The sequence below is a fragment of the Otolemur garnettii genome, unplaced genomic scaffold (genome assembly GCF_000181295.1).
Source record: "Otolemur garnettii isolate 467f Iridium unplaced genomic scaffold, OtoGar3 scaffold00037, whole genome shotgun sequence".
Taxonomy (NCBI): domain Eukaryota; kingdom Metazoa; phylum Chordata; class Mammalia; order Primates; family Galagidae; genus Otolemur; species Otolemur garnettii.
Window position 1 is genome coordinate 11,146,560 of NW_003852432.1, and position 19,622 is coordinate 11,166,181.

The 19,622-nt window shown below is 35.5% G+C and overlaps 1 protein-coding gene across 1 annotated transcript in view; it reads right to left on the minus strand.

The window, feature by feature from the left end:
• Nucleotides 1-1,282: 1,282 nt before the first annotated feature.
• Nucleotides 1,283-19,622, minus strand: part of CAPZA2 (capping actin protein of muscle Z-line alpha subunit 2) — a 57,334-nt gene continuing 38,994 nt past the window's right edge. Inside the window, exons 5-10 of the mRNA XM_003789798.3 lie at nt 16,200-16,406; nt 13,768-13,847; nt 9,097-9,175; nt 6,961-7,032; nt 3,782-3,844; nt 1,283-2,791 (exon numbers count right to left, since the gene is read on the minus strand). Of these exons, the coding sequence (XP_003789846.1) occupies nt 2,651-2,791; nt 3,782-3,844; nt 6,961-7,032; nt 9,097-9,175; nt 13,768-13,847; nt 16,200-16,406 (642 nt within the window). The 3' untranslated portion in view covers nt 1,283-2,650. The remainder of the gene's footprint in view (nt 2,792-3,781; nt 3,845-6,960; nt 7,033-9,096; nt 9,176-13,767; nt 13,848-16,199; nt 16,407-19,622) is intronic.

Sequence of the window (19,622 nt, forward strand, 5' to 3'; positions counted from 1 at the left end):
GGCGTCACAGCTCACAGTAACCTCCAACTCCTGGGCTTAGGCGATTCTCCTGCCTCAGCCTCCTGAGTAGCTGGGACTACAGGCGCCCGCCACAACACCTGGCTATTTTTTTGTTGCAGTTTGGCCAGGGCTGGGTTTGAACCCACCACCCTCAGTATATGGGGCTGGCGCCCTACTCACTGAGCCACAGGCACTGCCCGACTATGCCACATTTTCAGTATCCTTCTCTTCCTCTCATGTCCTCAACTTTGTTTTTACCCAGCTTTAATTCCACAGACCATCATTATAATCTTGTCCCCTTCATGTGGTCAGTCACTCACACCCCTGGCAAAACCACAACCTTGGTTAAATTCATGCACTCCACACCTGCACCCATACAGCTTTACATGGCTGGAGAAAAACATGCAGCCTACTTGCTAGTTCACTTAACATTCATTACACCAACCCTGAGAAGTCCTTTATTTTGTCCATCAAACTGTTTCCCAGGTTCATTCACTCTCCCGTTCTTCTCTCCCAGACCACTTCTCTAGCTGTCTCCTCTGACTGCTACACAGGATTTCCCTGTCATCTAAAACCGAGCTCTAGATCAGCCCCCTGCCCCAAAGATACATGGCCCCTCACAGCATCTTCCCTAAATCCCAAGCTCAAAATGTCCTTGTCTGTTGTCTTTATCTCGTATTTATCCATGACCACTCTCAGCAAACCGTGCCGATTTCACCTTTAGGATATATCCACAACTCTGCTCTACAGCTACCACCTCGGCACAAGGCAGCATTCCCTCTCAGCCAGATTACTACAACAGCCTGATTCTGCCTTTGCTTCCATAATTTGGCCATTCAACAAACAAGTCATTATGGTTCCTATAAAAACTATATCCCTGAGCTTTAATATCCTTTGGGTTTCATTCGTCTTCACTCTTCTTAAGCTGCAGAAGACTAGTCTACTGCACAGTCACTGCTTCAGATGTGTTCTCAATTATTTTTGATTAATCTTCCCTTTCCAATACAAATCTCTTTAAAAACACTTGCATGTATTTTCAAGAATGTGTTCTAGGATATAGAACAGCCAAAGTAATTGATCTTCATGAGGTACAAACTCATAATAGGCCAACTGATATAACTAAGCAAATCAATTACAGATTTAGCTAGTATTTAGTTCAGAATCATCAAACTTTTCATTAGGTCCATAAAAAAGGGAACAAATAATGTTACCAATTCATTTTCTTTAGGAATCCCAATATACTTGTATTTTAAAACTAAAGTAAAAATGATTTAGTCAGAAGTCATAATTTCGTATTATATTCTCAATGCTTTCAAAGCCCAACAGTGATTTTAAAAAGAAATTAAACATGCTTTCACTGAATTTTTAAAAATCTATACAATTCAAGCTAATGAAATATTTCATTGTACATAATAAAAGTGGTGCTTTAAAAAAAAAATTAAAAAAAAAAAAAAAACATGTCCAGGCCCAGATGTCTGCAGGAGTATGTGAGGAATGGATTCCACTCAAGTATAATAAGCAATACTCCAATGAATGAAACCGTAAATCCACCCCACTCTTTATAGTAAACACTAACATTCACCACAGGTTTGAAATTCCTGTGGTATCAGTAAATCTATTCTTTAAAATATTACAAACATGCTTATGATGCATAGGAAGATGGGAAAATTTGGACTGTAACTGCACATCATATGTAATCCCAGCTCTTCTAATTTACAGTCAGTTAAGAATGACAATATCCAAAGTATTTTAAAATGGTATACGACTCACTGGTGATTTTTCTACTTAATAGGAAAATTGGCATTTCAATGTCACACTGAATTTCAATACTTTTCAATCCAAGAAAAAAAAAACTGAGACATGATCATGAGTTCAGGATTATATATATTACAATTTGCCTTGTTATAATACATTTGTGGCTTTATGATAAAAATAACTCAGGGACATACGGAATTCAAGCTAATTTGCGTAACTGTCACAAGAAAAAAAAGCATTATGCATTTCTGAAATAAGTATTTTCATTTAATTTCAGAATCTCAAAACAGCATTAGACCTTGGCCTTGTTTAAAAAAAGTTTAGTTAAACACTAAGCTTGCTAAATAACCTTGAAAGGTTTAAACACAATTGATATAGAAAATGCTTTCCCTCTAATCTCAGTCTTACATAAATGGAAGAGGTGAGGGAGAAAAGGTAGACAATTTCTTTAGCAGCATATATGGCTAAATCCATCAACCACCTTAAACTATAATGTTCATTATTGACCCCATTAAAAAGAATTGGGCAAATATCAAAAGTTACCCATTCCATAAACCAAAAGACAATAGTTTTAGGGTTATAGTAAGTAAAATATTTTTGAGATACTTCAAAAACTTTTAACCATAATCTTAGAGGAATCTTTTCTTCATTGTAAGAAAGACATAACAGAAAGTAAAAGACATTTAAACTAAACTGATCTGCAATCCTCTTTGAACAAAAGAAATGGAAAATAATGGTTGATTAGCTAAGCTTTGTGCTCTAACCAAACTAGTTAATTATAGTGATTTTAAATGGCATCAGCCCATCTGATTGGGCAGACTGACAGTCTGAATACTTTTGCAATAATTTCTTTAACGCAAAGACACTAAAATGATCCGGTCATGCAATGTTCATCTTATGCATTTTGCATCTCTTTGCCAATCTTGTAGCTAAGGATCTTGTTCCAATCAATCTTAGTGCGCGTAACTGGCAACTGTCGACGTAAGGCTTTGAAAGTAGTGTCCGACATCGTCTGATAATTTTCACTGATGGCAGTCTATGAAAAACAGTAGTGAGAAGTTTAAAGCCCAGAGAAGGAACAGAACAATTTAGAAAACACACAGATGTTTTCAGAACAAACTTTATTTAAGCAGCCTGTTTCACTGCTTTTAAACAGTCAATAACAATCCCAACATGGTTTTAAAACTGTTTAAAAACAGCTAAAAGAAAAAGCTTATAATCATTTTGAATAACTACATTTAATGAAAAATTTGTAAATTAGATTTAATATTTGTGTGCCCTTATTTTGAATCTATTTTACTATGTAAGAACAATTTATAACCTACTGTTTTTAAGGAGTAGAAACTCTTTCAATTCACAAATTAAATGCTTAAATTTGAGTGTTGCTTAGAAGCTGATAAACAATGTAAAAAGTAGAGAACAAAATGAAATGTGATCTAATTAGACTATACATAATCCACATGGTTTAGAAAATATCTCCTGAATTAAAATTTGCAACTAGAAGCAAAATAGCTATTTAAAACCTTGGCAGCATTTCAGATAAGGGATACTCAATCTGTATAAAGACTAAGCCAAAACCTAGTCTTAGTATTTTTCTTTCTTTGAGACAGAGTCTCACTCTGTCACCTTCAGTGGAGTGCCAAGGTGTCACCACTCACAGCAACCTTGAACTCCTGGGCTCAAGCGATTCTCTAGCCTTAGCCTCCCCAGTTGCTGGGACTATACGTGCCCACGACAACACCCAGCTATTTCTAGAGACAGGGTCTTGTTCTGGCTCAGGCTGCTCAAAGTCCTGAATGCAGGTGATTAGGCTTGGTATTTTTAAAATACAAACTTTTAACTGAAGTTATTTGCCACTCTTTTTGTCTATATTTAAACAACTTTGTCCCTGCACTAAAAGTAAACACACAACAAAAAGACTATCTTTTATAGTGAAAAAAATTTCAGCCTTATGGCTAAAATTAAAATTTCAGTGCCATTAATTCATGAGTCAATATGGCTTATATAATATTTTTGAAAATCATACCTGGTATTCATTTTCTGCAGCTTCTACAATCTTTATAAATTCTCTTGCTGTCTGCACTTCATTCTGAATGAAACACAAAACCAAAAGTAAATAAAATAGTAATTTGAGGCTAACCCTCTAATATTCTTAAATATGTGTATGATTAACAAAATGTTATAATTGAATGAATAAAACAGAAATTATAACAAAGAGAAAATATTATTAGATCAATTATTCTAAGCCCAGAGGGAATTAGGCAAAAATATTTTAAAACTCCACAGAATGAGCCTGCTCTCAAAGTTTAACTGGTTAAGGAAAGGAAAATCTTAATAATACACATTGATGAAAAGTTCAATTATACATTCTAAAACACAATCTCTCTGGGTAACAAGTTAGGCCAGAATGACTCTTTAAACATTGTTACACGTTTATAATGAACAATATTTATCACTATCGTGCCATAAAACAAAAATACCAATTAGGAAGAACATATTTTAAGGTTTAAGTGAATTTACTATTTAAACATTTCCTGGAAAAAAAATTTGAACTTCCCAATATATGGGTTTATGGTTATTCGCTTTTTTCCTAATAGTAAAGTTAGTGGAATGTATGTGTGTGTGTGTGTGTATATATATATATTTTTATAAATCAGTGTTAATGGAAAATTCTCTAGTAACTGCACATTTTATTTTCATCAATCAATTATTTTAAGATAGGTCTTGCTCTGTTGCCTCATCTAGAGTACCATGGTGTCATAGCTCACTGCAGCCTCAAACTCCTGGGCTCAAGAGATACTCCTGCCTTAGCCTCCTGAGTAGATGGACTATAGGCGCATAGCATACACCACACTCAGCTAACTTTTCTATTTTTTGTAGAGACAGGGTCTTGCTCTATTGCTAGGCTGGTGCTGAACTCTCAGATTCAAGTGATCTTCCTGTCTTGGCCTTCCAAAATGCTGGGATTACACGTATGAGCCACCACACCTGTCCCACTGTGTGTGTGTATATATATCTAAAATATTTATTCATATATACATATTTATGTAATAAGTTTTTATCCTCTCTCTCTAAAAATGGAACTCCTATAAGATAAAGTGACATTGTTCAATGTCAAACTCCTCAAAGAAGATAGTACCAAGTATCCTTGTTAAGCAAATGATATTACAAATAATAATTACATACGATCCGTAACTATATGGAATACCACGTCTCATGGAAAACGAGGTATTACTAAGGTTTTTTTACTGGCAGATTTTGCAAGGCAATTACCAATTAAGTCAAAGGAGCAATCACCTAAGAGCTAATGAAAAATTAAAAAAAAAATTTAGCTTTTGTAGCTTACCTTTTCAGGTAGCATCTGACCTAATATGTTCACATGTATTTCTTAAAGGTAAATGATTTAAATTAAATTAATTTTTCTTTAAAATTTGTAAATTAGCTAATTCTGAATATTAGCAATGGATGTTTATAGTTGATACTTCTGGTACAGAATGTACCTAAATGTTATAAGAAAATGTCACTTATAACAATGTTACTATTATACTGTTAATATCCTTGGGAGAGTGGGGACAAAACTCAACAAAAACAAAGTTGAATACGCAATGGAAAGAATATGTGAAAAAACTGAGGAAATAAAACCAAGTTCAAAAATTCTTAAAATTGAAAGTGGAACTTAAGCTAGAGGAAAAATAATATATAATATGGTTTAAAGTAAGGTCCAAGATCATAAACCTAAAATGTAAAAACCAAATCTAGTGAATCTTCATGACCTTGGGTTAGAGCCAATGGTATTAATATACCAAAAATGCAAATGACAAAAAAAAAAAAAAGAAAACTCAGATTACATCAATACCAAAATCTTCTGTCTGCAAACAATACCATCAAGAAAGTGGAAAGACAGCATGAAAACATCTGCAAATTACACGTGATACGTGCATCCAGAATACATGAGCAATTGTAACTCAATAATAAAAACATAATCAATTAAGAAATGGGCAAAGGATCTGAATACACATTTCCTCAAAAAAGATATACAAATGGCCACTAAGCACAAGAAAAGATATTCAGCCAAGAGTAAAATGTAAAGAAAAACTGTAGTAAGATACCACTTCATACCCACTAGAATGTCCACCATTAAAGAGGCAAGTCCTGGTGAGGATGTAGAAAGACTGGAATCCTTACATGCTGCTGGTGAGAATGTAAGATGGAAGACAGTCTGGCAGTTCTTTGAAAGTTTAAACTGTTAACATGTGATCCATAAATTCCACTTGTATGTATATACCAAAGAGGAATTAAAATACATGTCTATGCAAAATAGTACACGAATGTTCACAGTAGCAGAACTAGAAGACAGAAATGTCCACTCCCTGAATAGTGTATAAATAAAATGTGGTATGTCCACATAACAGAATATTATTTGGGAATAAAAAAGAATTCCAACAAGGATGAAGGCTGAAAACATGCTAAGTGAAAGAAGCCTGTCACAAAAGTCCACACATTCTAATTCCACTTACAATGTCCAGAATAGGCAAATCAGAGTCAGAAAGTTGCCTAGGGTTGGGACGGGACTGGGGGAGGCTGGGGAGAAGGTGAATGCCTACTCACAGGTGTGGGGTTTCTTTTGAGGAGCATGAAAATGTGCTAAAATTAAACTATGGTAATTATTGTACAATCCTACTAATATACTAAAAAATACTGAAGTTTCTACTTTAAATGGACTGAATGGTATATGAATTATATCTTAATTCAGCTGTGAAAAATTAGGTACAGATTTGCAATTACAGTAGACCTTCCACAGTTGACTACATCCCCACATTGACTAGTTCCTTAAGTTGACCTGATTTTCAGACTGCACAGGTACCACATGTACGTATGAGTAGAACAGGCCTTGTTCCGTATCTTAAGCACCTCTGTATGCTGATCAGTTTGTTATAGTCCCCTGGGTGGTCAATTTACGGAGTTTCTACTGTCCTTCAGTTTATCTGAAAACCCTTTAATTTGAAGTAGACAACTACTTAAAATGTTGACTTCAAAACTATTCTGGTTTTATAGAAGTATTAGATTGTTTAAATTTTGTTATGGAACTACAATTTAGACTTCATCTAACAAATGCAAACAAATGTAACCTAATCATCCATACCCTCATATTAATCTAACATAAAAAAACCCCAAATGAATAAATTTTGTTGTGGAATTACTTACAGACACTGTTAGAGAATCTTGTATATCTTTATGACTCACTAGCTGAACATTACCATCTTCATAATAATGAACCTATCAGAAAAAGCAATTATAGAAACCACATTATAAGACTCATCAAGATCTTCATGGCTTGGGGAGATCAATGCAAATGACTATACAAAATTCAGCTCCAGCCTACACTCCTCTGCTGGGCTGCAGACCTTTAAACTTTACCAAGACTCTTCCTGCCCTCAGCCAAGTGAGGAGGCTGGTTAGATATTCCTGTAGTTCTGCAGGGAAGCCCTCCATCGACCTGACTGCTGGACATTTTCACCTCACAGCTATTTGATTGGTACCTAAACCCAAGATACTCAAAACTGAGCTCACAATATTCCTTCCCAAACACTGCTCTTTATATTGTGTGTTTCCATCAATCATATAATTCCCCAAAAGCACAGACAAGAATTTATTCAATGCTAATTAGTCACTAACTACCACTACTACATAAGGTTCTAGGGATACATAGCTTTTAAAGGACACAGTCCCTGACCTCATATTTTAATATAACATGGCAAAAGCATGTATAAAAGCATGTTAGCAATACCAGACTCTCTTTGAGGGCTAAAAAAGGACTTCAGCACATTTCAGAAAAGACTGGAGATGACAGCTGGAACCATGTGAGGTGGAAGAGGACAAGCAGTAGTGGAAAAAGATGTGTACTATATATACATACAGCAAACAAGCCAACTTTGGGCCTAGGATGCCATGTAAATATGTCTGTATTATCTGGCAGGGGAGAGTATACTACTAAATGTTACTTAAGTAGGCAAGCAACATATCCAGATTTAAATTCTAAAAAATTATCTTTCTAAAAGTAATGTGAAAAAAAATGGATCAGGAAATATCAAAGGGCCCAGCAATTCAACAAAATAAAGTAACAATTATATGGTAGACACTATGCTCAGTGTTGAAGATAAAACCATAAACCAGACAATCTCTGCTCTCAATGAGCTCTGGTGCATTAAGAGCCTCATTTTAGAAATTGCTGTTAATTATCCAGGTAAGATCTACTAAAACCTAACTAAAGGAAAGAATATTACGATAATGGGTACGAATCTTTGAGCATTTTGATTTTGGCTCTGTACTAACCATTTTACCAATTTGGTTTACCATTTAACTACTCTTTAAACAATCACAAAGGCATTTTAAATTGTTTTTCAACAGAAGAAACAAAAAAAGAGCTTAAATGACTTCTTGATGTCACACTAACTGACAGGGCTGGGATTCAAACGTAGGTAGTCTGGTTTCAAAATTCACATTTTTAACTTCTGTTCTCTAGGCCTTAAGATGACAGGCACAGACACCTGGACATAAAAGCAATGGGAGATTAAGATTAGATATGTATGCTGGAGTCGGATGTGTACTGGAGAGCAGTAGTGTCTGATTCATCTGTATTCCTTTATAGCCCAGTACAGTGTAATAACTTTCTTGATAGCTGATTAACAAATGCACTGAATAAATGAGCCATGAGAGGAAAATATTAGGCTGCACTTTCCTTGAACTTATTTAGTAATGCTTATATTACAAACATTTGGCCCCATTATCAAGTGTTCATCTATATATAAGATCTGAGCTTACATTACTAGTCAAAGAATCCAAATCCAAACCCGCTTAAGAAGTGGGTTTCATGTAAGAAGCTAAATATGAGTATAGGAAATATTTAAAAGATATATATAATATATAATAATATATATTACTATGCACATAATCTATATTTATACATTTATACACACACATATTAATATAATACTTCACCCAACTCCACCCAATTCGGATGACAAAAGTGACAACTCAAACTCAGAAGATGCTTGGATGAACAAATTGTATCTGAAGAGCAGACCAAATGGCAACATCTAATTTTAGCTGAGTTTTATAATCTGTTAGTTATTCTTACAGATTTCTGATGATTAGCAAATGAACTGCAAGGTCATTTAAAAATTTTGAAACTGCACTACTTGTTTTTCCCATTACCCCAAAACAAAGATCTAGGAGAGAAATGGTGTGGTATGCTATGAAAATGTAAAACTTATGAATTAGCTGTTTCCCTCTGTTCAGAATCACCTAAAAGTAAGTAAACTAGTTCTTTTTATTTCATACCTGAATTTTCAAGATGCCAACCACCTGAGTGGTTGAAGGAGTGATTGTAAACTTCCACTCTGACCTCCAACGACCATTCCTTAAAAATAAAAACAGCAGCTGTAAATAAGGTAGGGAAGATAATTTGAATCAATTTTAAGTTTCAGATTCAAATTTAATGCTACAGTGTGAGAGTGTTGGAGATGAATGCTGGACATTCATTTTTTTAATCACTGAAATATTCAAAAGAATCAAAAGGTTAATAAGTTCAGTTATGATACATATTTAATTTTCACCTTGCTGACAAGGACCTACAAAATGGATGTAACTTCAGTATTCTAAAGCTAAGAGTCAAAAAACAATTCAAAGCTAAATCATACAGGCAACTTCTTAGAGAAAAATTTTAATCTACTTCTTCAAGTGAATCACTTATGCTTTTAAAATAAATGGAATAAATGTTCAGATAATCAGGGGCTTTTATAAATAGTCACTGCAGTTTAGCATCTGAATGATACATAGTACCAAATAATTTAAAAAGAATGGCTAATATTGTTATATCACACTCTTAAGGAGGTTTGATACCTAGAAAGAAAGGGCTATAGAATTTATGTATTTTTAGGCTGAGTGTGGTGGTTCACACCTATAATCCCAGCACTCTGGGATGCCAAAGCAGGTAGATTGCCTGAGCTCACAGGGTTCGAGACCAGCCTGAGCCAGAGGAAGGCCAAGTCTCTAAAAACAGCTATGCATTGTGGCAGGCGCCTATAGTCCTAGCTACTTGGGAGGCTGAGGCAAGAGAATCACTTAAGCCCAAGAATTTGAGGTTGCTGTGAGCTGTGATGCCACAGCACTCAACAACAAAGTAAGAACAACAAAATAAGACTCTGTCTCAAAAAAAAAAATTATATATTTTTTAATTTATAATTTATATTCTCCGGTCAGATTTTTTTCCTTTTCCAGTTTTATGTTTAAAGTCTCCACAGGAAATGCACATGCTCCTTTCACATGCCAGAACTGGTATTTGGTATATAAACTAATACATATTCATGAGGAAACTGAGAAACCACAAACATCAGATAGCCTATATCAATTTTTGCCCAGCAGTGAATTTTATCCTTTTTTTGTCTGACAGCCTTTTTGTAACAATGCCTTTTCTTTTCACTTGTCTGTTTTTTGCATGCTAAAGACATTCTGATAGCAAATTAATGCCTATTAGCTATTTTGAACAGTATAATTTCTCAAATAGTCACAGGGATAATGGATCACTATAAATGGCTTTTGCTATACAATTATTTCTGGGTTCCATTCAATATTCTTGCAGCCTACCCAATCATAAAAGTCTGTAGAATGGTAGCAGGAGTATTCCTAATCCAAAAATCTGAAATGTTCCAAAGTCCTAGACTTCCTGAGCACTGACACTATACTCAAAAGAAACAACCAATGAGGCCTTCTAGATTCAGTAGGTACAATGCAACTAACTATTCCGAAGTCTGAAAAAGTCCAAAACCCAAAAACACTTCTGGTTTCAAGCATTTCAGATAAGTGATATTCAACTTGTATTTTCATACCTAAAAAAATGTGAAAACTGAGAACATGTATGTTCTACAAAATAAAAAAGAATTTTATAATGTGCCTTGATTTTGACTGATATGTCTAAGATTACTCAAAGAAACTCAATTGGAAAAAATTCTAAGTCTAGTCATCTTTGTTTCTCAATTCCAAAATATGTATTGCTTTTATTTGGGTATTAGTATCGAGCCAACTAGTGAGTGCTAAGCATATACATTACTGGTAATTATAATAATATATGTAATATCACCACTGACTGTGGAAAAAGAAAAGGAATTCCAATCAAGTAGTGGTACAAGTTTGAGAACTATTTCAAAAGATTCTTCCAAAGGCATCAATTACTATAGTAACAGTAAATGTGTGACTGAGTGAGCAGACAGCACCTTTTATCAGTGCAGTAAATGGCCAAGATGTCCCAGACTTTAATTATGTTCTGCCCTCCTCTCTCTTTTTCTTCCTTAAAGCAAAAGTCTCACTTCATTGCCCAAGCTGGAGAACAGTATTATAATCATAGCTCACTGTAACCTTGAACTTTGGAATACAAGTGATCCTCCTGCCTCAGCTTCCAGAGTAGCTGGGACAATAGATGCATGCCACCCCACTCAGCTAATTTTTTTAAATTAAACTAAATTTAATTTAATTTTTGAAGAGATGAGGTCTCACAATGTTGTTCAGACTGGAAACTCCTGGCCTCAAGAAATCCCAGCTTGGCTTCCCAAAGTGCTGGGTTTACAGAGCAGAGCTACTATATTCACCCCCCTCTCTTTTATTAGCCCTGTCATTATAAATATTAATCCAACAAACAATTATTAAGCTTCTAATACTGCAAGATACTGGCAAACCAGAGACTACAAAGAAATGGTCTCTAGTGAAATCTAAGAAGCATCCGAAACTAGTCTCTTCTGATTTTTATTCTACCAATATTTTCAATAAATGGACTTAATTTCTTTGTATCAAATTATTTACATTTTACTGAGATTATCATGCCATTATATAATATCATCACTTTGAAGAGTCACATAAAATTTTTCTTCTCCAGAAAGTGAAAATCACTGTTAACCAAAATGATACAATGGTATTTTTCATAGTAATGGTAGAATAAAATACCTAGCTATGTAATGCAAAATCCTGAGAATAAAAAATCCAAGTCCAAGCTGGGTGTAGTGGTGTGTAACTGTTGTCCCAGCCTACTCAGGAGACTGAGGTGGGAAGATCGCTTCAGCCCAGAGGCTTGAGGCCAGCCAGAGAAACATAGCAAGAACCCATCTCTAAAAAATAAAATAAAACTCAAGGACATGGCTTTGTGCCTGTGGCTCAAGTGGCTAAGGCGCCAGCCACATACACCTAAGGTGGCGGGTCTGAATCCAGCCCAGGCCTGCCAAACAACAATGACGGCAACCAAAAAATAGCCGGGTGTTGTGGCGGGCGCCTGTGGTCCCAGCTACTTGGAAGGCTGAGGCAGGAGACTCGCTTGAGCCCAGGAGTTGGAGGTTGCTGTGAGCTGTGATGCCACAGCACTCTACCGATGGGGACAGCTTGAGGCTCTGTCTCAAAAAAACAAAAAACAAAACTCAAGGACATATATGTCTGTCATATGATTTATGTTAAAGCTCAAAGGAATTATATTTTTGAAACTAATTATAGTAAATTTATTATAACATCTCTGATGAATGTTAAAGTACAACTTAGTAATAAGAATTTTCTTTTAACACAAGGGTGTCCTAAAAGTCACCCACAAAGTCACCATACATAGGGAAAACGGGAAGATGTAGTCAAATATTCCTTTATTTACAAAATTTTACAAAGAGAAGGCCAACATGTAGAGAATATTTTGTATATATTTTATAATGAACATTTGTAAATTAAGGTACATTTAGCTATAATTTCCCAATTTCTCTATGTATGGCAACTTTATAGGTGACTTTTGGGGTATGCTGTAGTAGTTCAATCTCAACAAAATTGATTTTAGTATGTATTTCCTGGCACAAATAGCACAAATTAATAATAATTTTACAAAGATTTATTGCTTTAAGATTTTGGTAGATTAATGTTACTTTAGACCTAACATAGAGAAACTACATTTATATTAAGTCCATGAAAGTAATACTGCATGCCAGAATCTTTAGGTTAACTGTAGCCTATCATTAAAGTATATGTTTACATATGGAGTTGATTTTCCTTTAGTGATGATGGATTTGCATTCCTCCAAATACTCTCGGTTAACCTTGTAACCTTGCATTTATTTCTGATAGTTAAGTAGTGGAACAATCTTGGGCAATGGACCAAACTAGCCCACAGAGGTTACTGATATGGTATTTCACCCTCAAAAGCACCACCCACCAATATGGCTAATGAGTCAAAGACTAATATGCTTAAAAGGCAAATATTATGACTATACTTTGCTGATCTCAGCAATTTTTAACCAAAAAGGGGGACAAATGTAAAGATTTAATTCAATTATGAACTTGTAAAGTCTTAGAAAACTTCAAAATTTTTAAACAGGCAATATCTCACAAATAATCTTGTCTAAGAATAAAAAAGACCAGCAACTTGTCAAAAGTCCAAGAATGCTTTGGGGAGCTTGACTTTTATAAGGAATAGTCAAATGATTTATATACAAAATTACAAGGCATGACTGTAATTTGCCTCATTGTGTAAAACATGTCATTACCTCTTCACATTGGCTAACCAAGCACACAGCAATTCTCATAAAAACCTGTACTTTAGAGTTCCCAAAGTTCCCAAAGGAAGCATCATTCTTTGCTCTGTAATTAGCTCTGCACTCCTCTGTAAGTTTCATTCAGGAACAGTCCCTTCTCAGAATGCCAGCAGTATATCCTTGTGGGCACACATGCTCCCTTAGGATGCTGCTAGTCTCTAAATACATATGCTCCCCACTCCACTCCTTTCAATGAATGTCAATGGATTTATTGCAGCCTTTAATGATCAGGCAGATTATGGTGCAAATATCTTTTCTTATATCAAAAGGCCAAAGTATTATATCATGTTTTGAATTGTTCTTAGTCAATCATACACAAACAACATAAAGCCCCAATCACTAATGTAAGAACCACAAAGAATAAGTAATGCCCAAATTCCCCAACACACAAAATTATAACTTACCAAAAGTTTTTTGCTTGGAACTGATGGCTTTCTATGCATGCAATAATGGTTTGCTGTCCATCTATTTTTTTACCATACACCTTATTGGCAAAGAAAACAAGCACAAGACTGAATTTATAGTCACAGAATGTCCAACTTTAAGCACCTATCAAGTACTGAAAATTGTACACTACTTTGGCAAAAACACACATAAGAATATAAAATAGGCCATCATTCTGACACAGTAGCTAGAAAACAAGTTCTCAAAAGTTACACCTAATCAAATTCTTTGTGGATCATAAAAGAGGACAATTAATAAAAAATCCCATTTATATAGTAAAACTGATTGTACTCTAAGATACTCAGAAAAATCCTAGATAGATCTTGCTTTCATTCTAAGGAAGTAGGTTTTTGTAAACATAAGGATACCAATCTAGCTGCTTCCATCCAAATAAAAACTGGATTTAGCTTTGATTATCACTTTTATTTACTTCACAATCTTAGGGGCTACTGTTTTTCTAGTCATTTTAAAAAGCATTGAGATAAGGGGCCAAGTGCGGTGGCTCATGCCTATAATCCTAACACTCTGAAAGGCCAAGGTGGGTGGACTGCCTGAGCTCACAGTTCCAGACCAGCCTGAGCCAGAGTAAGACCTTGTCTCTAAAAATAGCCAGGCTTTGTGGCAGGCACCCGTAGTCCCACCTACTCGTGAGGCTGAAGCAAGAGAACTACTTGAACCTAAGAATCTGAGGTTGCTGTGAGCTATGACACCACACACTCTACCAAGGATGACACAGTGAGACTTTGTCTCAAAAAAAGAAAAAAGGTATTGGGATAGGGTAAGAAACATAATTTACCTAAAACTGAAAAAAGTCACTAAGAGAATGCCTGTGATGTATGATAATGCTATTTCACCTCTTACCTACAGCTTTAAAATAACTGATTTATGTCATTCAATCCTCCAAGAAAAGAATGAAGACTACTCCCTTACTTTTGTTCAGTTATTCTTCAAAAAAAATCCTAACCAACAAATTATAAGTCAAAGAACATATGATATTTTAGGCTAGGGGTCCTCAAACTTTTTAAACAGGGGGCCAGTTCACTGTCCTTCAGACCGTTGGAGGGTCGGATTGTGGGTCCTAGGACAAGTCGGCTGCTAAGCAGGACAGGCAGCGGCGGCAAAAACACCCGGCAGGCTGGATAAATGTCCTCAGCGGGCCCCATGTGGCCCACGGGCTGTAGTTTGAGGATGCCTATTCTAGGCTCTACTGCTGCTATATTCTCAAATAATTACTGAAAGCTAGATACTTCAGCAGATCATACTTAAGCAGAATTTTTGTATTAACATGATAAACCTGAGAAGGAAATGGAATACTATTGGTGATATTAATAATTATGTTTAGACTGGGAGCAATGGCTCACCACTGTAATCCTAGCACTCTAGGAGGCTGAGGCAGAGGATCACTTGACCTCAGGCATTTAAGACCAAAACCCTATCTCTACAGAAAATAGAAAAATTAGCCAGGTGTCATGGCACACGCCTGTAGTCCTAGCTATGGGGGAGGCTGAGGCAGGAGGTTCACTTGAGCCCTAGAGTTTGAGGTTGCAGTGAGCTACAATGACGCAACTGTACTCTACCAGGAGCAACAAAGTAGAGATTGTGTCTTAAAAAAAGGAAAAAAAATTATGTTGAGAAGGCAGGTATAAACTAGGATGTATGATTGACTTAGGGTGGAGAGGTAAGCAGAGGCCAGGTATATAGGGCCTTGTAAGCCATGTCAGAAGCCTATTCTCTACCCTAAGTGCAATGGAAATTTCTAAAGGATTTCAAGCAGAGGATTTTTATGATCTGGTTTGCATTTCAAAAGATCATACTAGCTATGGAGTATATACCACTGAAGCACAAACAGTGGTGCTAAAAAGCCTGTCTCGATACAATCTTATGACTATTAAAAAAAAACAAACACTAGTTCTGCTTTCTATCATGTTTTCTGTTTTCTGAAAATATAAAAATGGGTAAACTTATAGAAGAACCACACCAAAAAAACAAAAGAAATGTGACTACAAAACACAAAAGGGCAGGACTTCACTTCTAAATATTTTATTTGTTCTAAGGCTACTATAACTACATAAAAAGAAATTTGATCTAAACTCACTGAGATGTGTCATAATGAATCTCATTGTATCATGCTCCTTTAATCAATGTATTAAAATTTCTACGTAGATTTAATTCAAGGTACAATCCTTTTCTGTTTTAAACCATCATAATATAACTATTATCCCAAATTACTTGAAAAAAGTAGTAGGCACTTAGAAATATTTACTTAAAAGAAAAAAGTGTGACAAGTTATAAAATCTTAGTTCTATAACTTATTATAAATTTCAGGGTATCATAAAAACATGCTCACATTTATATAAGACACAAAAGAAAAAAACTGCTACTGATAACTTACAGTGCAGACCCCGTTTGGGTAATGTTCTTTTACGTAAGCTCGCAAAGCAGTTTCTACTGAAGTTCTCCAGGATTCAACTGCATTTTCTGCTTCGTAGGGTCTTGGATCGGTTGCTTCCTTTCTTAAGTGATCGAATTTGAAACAGATTCTGTTTTTTGGATCCAAAAACTTTCCATTTCCCAAGTCGCCATGTTCTGTTATCAATACCTTCAGTGATAAAAGGAATTTAGAAAAATGAATTTAAAACAGCATTTAAATACAGATATATAATAATGTACACTCAACTTCAGCTTTTTCCTTAAAACTACAGAACACTCTTACTCCAACCACATGGCACAACCATAATATTTCAAATGAGTAGACTATGAAGACAATGAGGCCACTCTCATCCAGCACAGACCAGATCTTCTCTCAATATAACCCTCAGCTACTCATGAAAAAATGCATTCTCTAAACACTGCCAGTGTCAGGTTTTTTTTTTTTGTATTGAGAACTAGAACAACTGATTATTTCTGATATCAGGCTTCAGTTCCTCAAAATTAAGGAACTGCTAACAGCCTCCAATCGGGGTAGTTACAAGAATGGTTTCCGTCCAGGAGCATCCCCTTCTCGCCTCTGGTGTGTCCTACCCTGCTCCTGGGCAACATTCTTGCTTCTTATAAACTAATCATCAACAGTTGTTGCTAATCGACTTCCAAATGTTAAAAACATAATTCATTTATATACATTTAAAGTATACATGCATAAATTTGATATTTTGGGCTTTATTTTAAAAATGACGCCCTTTTCCCTTCCATGGAAATTCCCCTGCTCTTTGATACCTAACTTACGTCAGGACTTACCCAACTCTCTGCAGTAAATTATGCTAACAACACAGGCTGGTCCCCTCTAAATATTTCGATAGTCATAACATCCTACACAGTCAAACATATACACACATCTGTATACATACAAGGGTTTTTTGGTCATTATTTTACCAAAAAAAGGGGGAAAAAATATGCATGTGTGTTTGCACACACTTTTCCGCACCTGGCTTTTTTCAAAATAAACTTATCTTATGAAATCCTTCAAAGTCAACCCATATGCTGCTCAACACTCTTTTCAACAGTTACATAATATTCTATGATGTGGATCTAACATAATTTATTCTGCCAAGTGACTATTGATTTTGGCCTCTCTATTTCCAGGCTGTTTTGTTTTTTAGAGGAGGGAGGGACATATTAAAAGTGATAAAGTATTGTTGTACATATATCTTAATATACTGACACTTTTTCCCCATTGGATAAGTTTATTAATTTATTTATTCTGAGAAGGAGTATCACTCTTTTGCCCAAGCTTGAGTGAGGTGGCATCATCATGGCTCACTGCAAACTCCAACTCTCAGGCTCCAAGTAATCCTTCTGCCTCAGCCTCCCAAGTAGCTTTAACTACAGGGGCATGCCACCAAGCCCAGCTTCTTTCTCTTTCTTTCTTTTATATAGAGATGAGGCCTCACTTTGCTGCTTGAGCTGATCGCAAACTTCTGCCCTCAAACAATCCTCCTGCCTCGGCCTCCCAAAGTACTAAGATTACAAGTGTGAGCCATCATGCTCAGCTGGATGATGTCTATTGGACAGATTTCCAAGCAGTGGTAGTGGGGACAAGGGTTTATATATTTAAAATTTTTAACATATAATTAGACTGCATTCCAAAAAACAGCTGTGAGAATCCACAGTTCAACAAACAATATATGAGAATATGTTTCCCTCCACGCTAGCACCATCAACTGGCTCTCTTTTTAGTCTGATGGATATAAAATCTATCATTATTTCATTTTATGTTTTTGAGATAAAAAAGTAAAATGCCTGAGGCTAGAGTATGGTGACATCATCCTAGCGCACAGCAACCTCAAACTCCTAGAGTCAAGTGATCCTCCTGCCTCAGCCTCCCAAGTAGCTGGGACTACACAGGTACCCACCACAAAATCCAGCTAACTTTCTCTATTTTTAGTGGAGACAGGGTCTCACTCTTGCTCATGCTTGTCTCCAACTCCTGAGCTCAAATGTTCCTCCCACCTCAGTCTCCCATAGTGCTAAAACTATAGATGTGAGCCACTGCACCTGGCCAAAATATGTTACTTTAATTGTATTTCTCTGAATACTGATAGATCTAAACATCTTTTCACGTATGTGGGCCACTGGTTCTTCCGTGAGCAAATATTGCTGAATATATCTTATCTGCATTGCTTTTTTCTTATCAATTTATAAGATTTCTTTATTATATTGTTTCAGTTAAATACATTAATGTATAGTAAAATGTCTATCTTTCCTTTTATATTTTCTGGGTTTCCAGTGTTAAAAGATGGTCCTCCTGCCTCTACAATAGGCTCATTTTACAAATTTTTAAGCCATCTGAAATCTATTTCTGTATATTGGTGAGACAGAGGTCTAACTTAACTTTCTTTTTGATGAGAACCAGTTGTTCCATATCTATAAAATTTTTCAAATGCTCCGGAGCTAAAAGCATGGTTCTCTGTACTGCTCTTCTGATTTGTGTACTTTATATAACAGAGACTTCATTTTACCTTGGGTGTAAAACAACTACTACCATCTATTAAGGCAATTTTTCTTTGCTGTTCTTAGAGGTTTTCTTTTTTTACGTTTTTCTTGGTTATTTCAAGTAAGCATTTTTTCACATAGACTTTATGAAAATATTGACCAATAGAAAAATCAATCAGGATTCTAAATCAAACGGCATCACATTCATATATCAATTTTTAAATAATTTAATTTTCTATCTAAGAATGAAATGTAATATACCTTTCCATTCTTCAGATTTTGTTTTATGTGTTTCAAGAAAACCATCACTATTTTCTTCATAATCCTATGGCTTTTTTGTTAAGTTTTTCTTGAATTAATGTATAATTTTTACCATTATTTGAAATGGAATTCTAGGTCCCATCCTGACTCCCACTATTTCTAGTTTTAAATACTTATTTGGGGAATAAAGGGCAGCTAATGAGGTTTTTATCCTTACCAAATTCTTTCATTAATTCTAATAGCTTTTCTAAGTTGGGGAGTTATAGTTTGTCTCCTGGTATTACTAAATACATGTATCATGTCAAAGAGTTTTCTTTTCCAAGCTTTAAAAGATCTCATTTTCTTATCTATTTGCTATAACTTCATTGATGCTAAATGATAATGGTGGTAAGTAGGCTAATTTTTAATTTTTTTTTTTTTTTGAGACAGTCTCACTATGTTGCCTTCGGCAGAGTGCCATGGTGTCACAGTTCACAGCAACCTCAAACTCTTGCCTCCCAAGCAGCTGGTCTACAGGTGCCCACCACAACACCCGGCTATTTTTTTGTTGCAGTTGTCATTGCTGTTTAGCTGGCCCGCGCTGGGTTTGAACTTGTCAGCCTGAGTGTATGTGGCTGGCACCGTA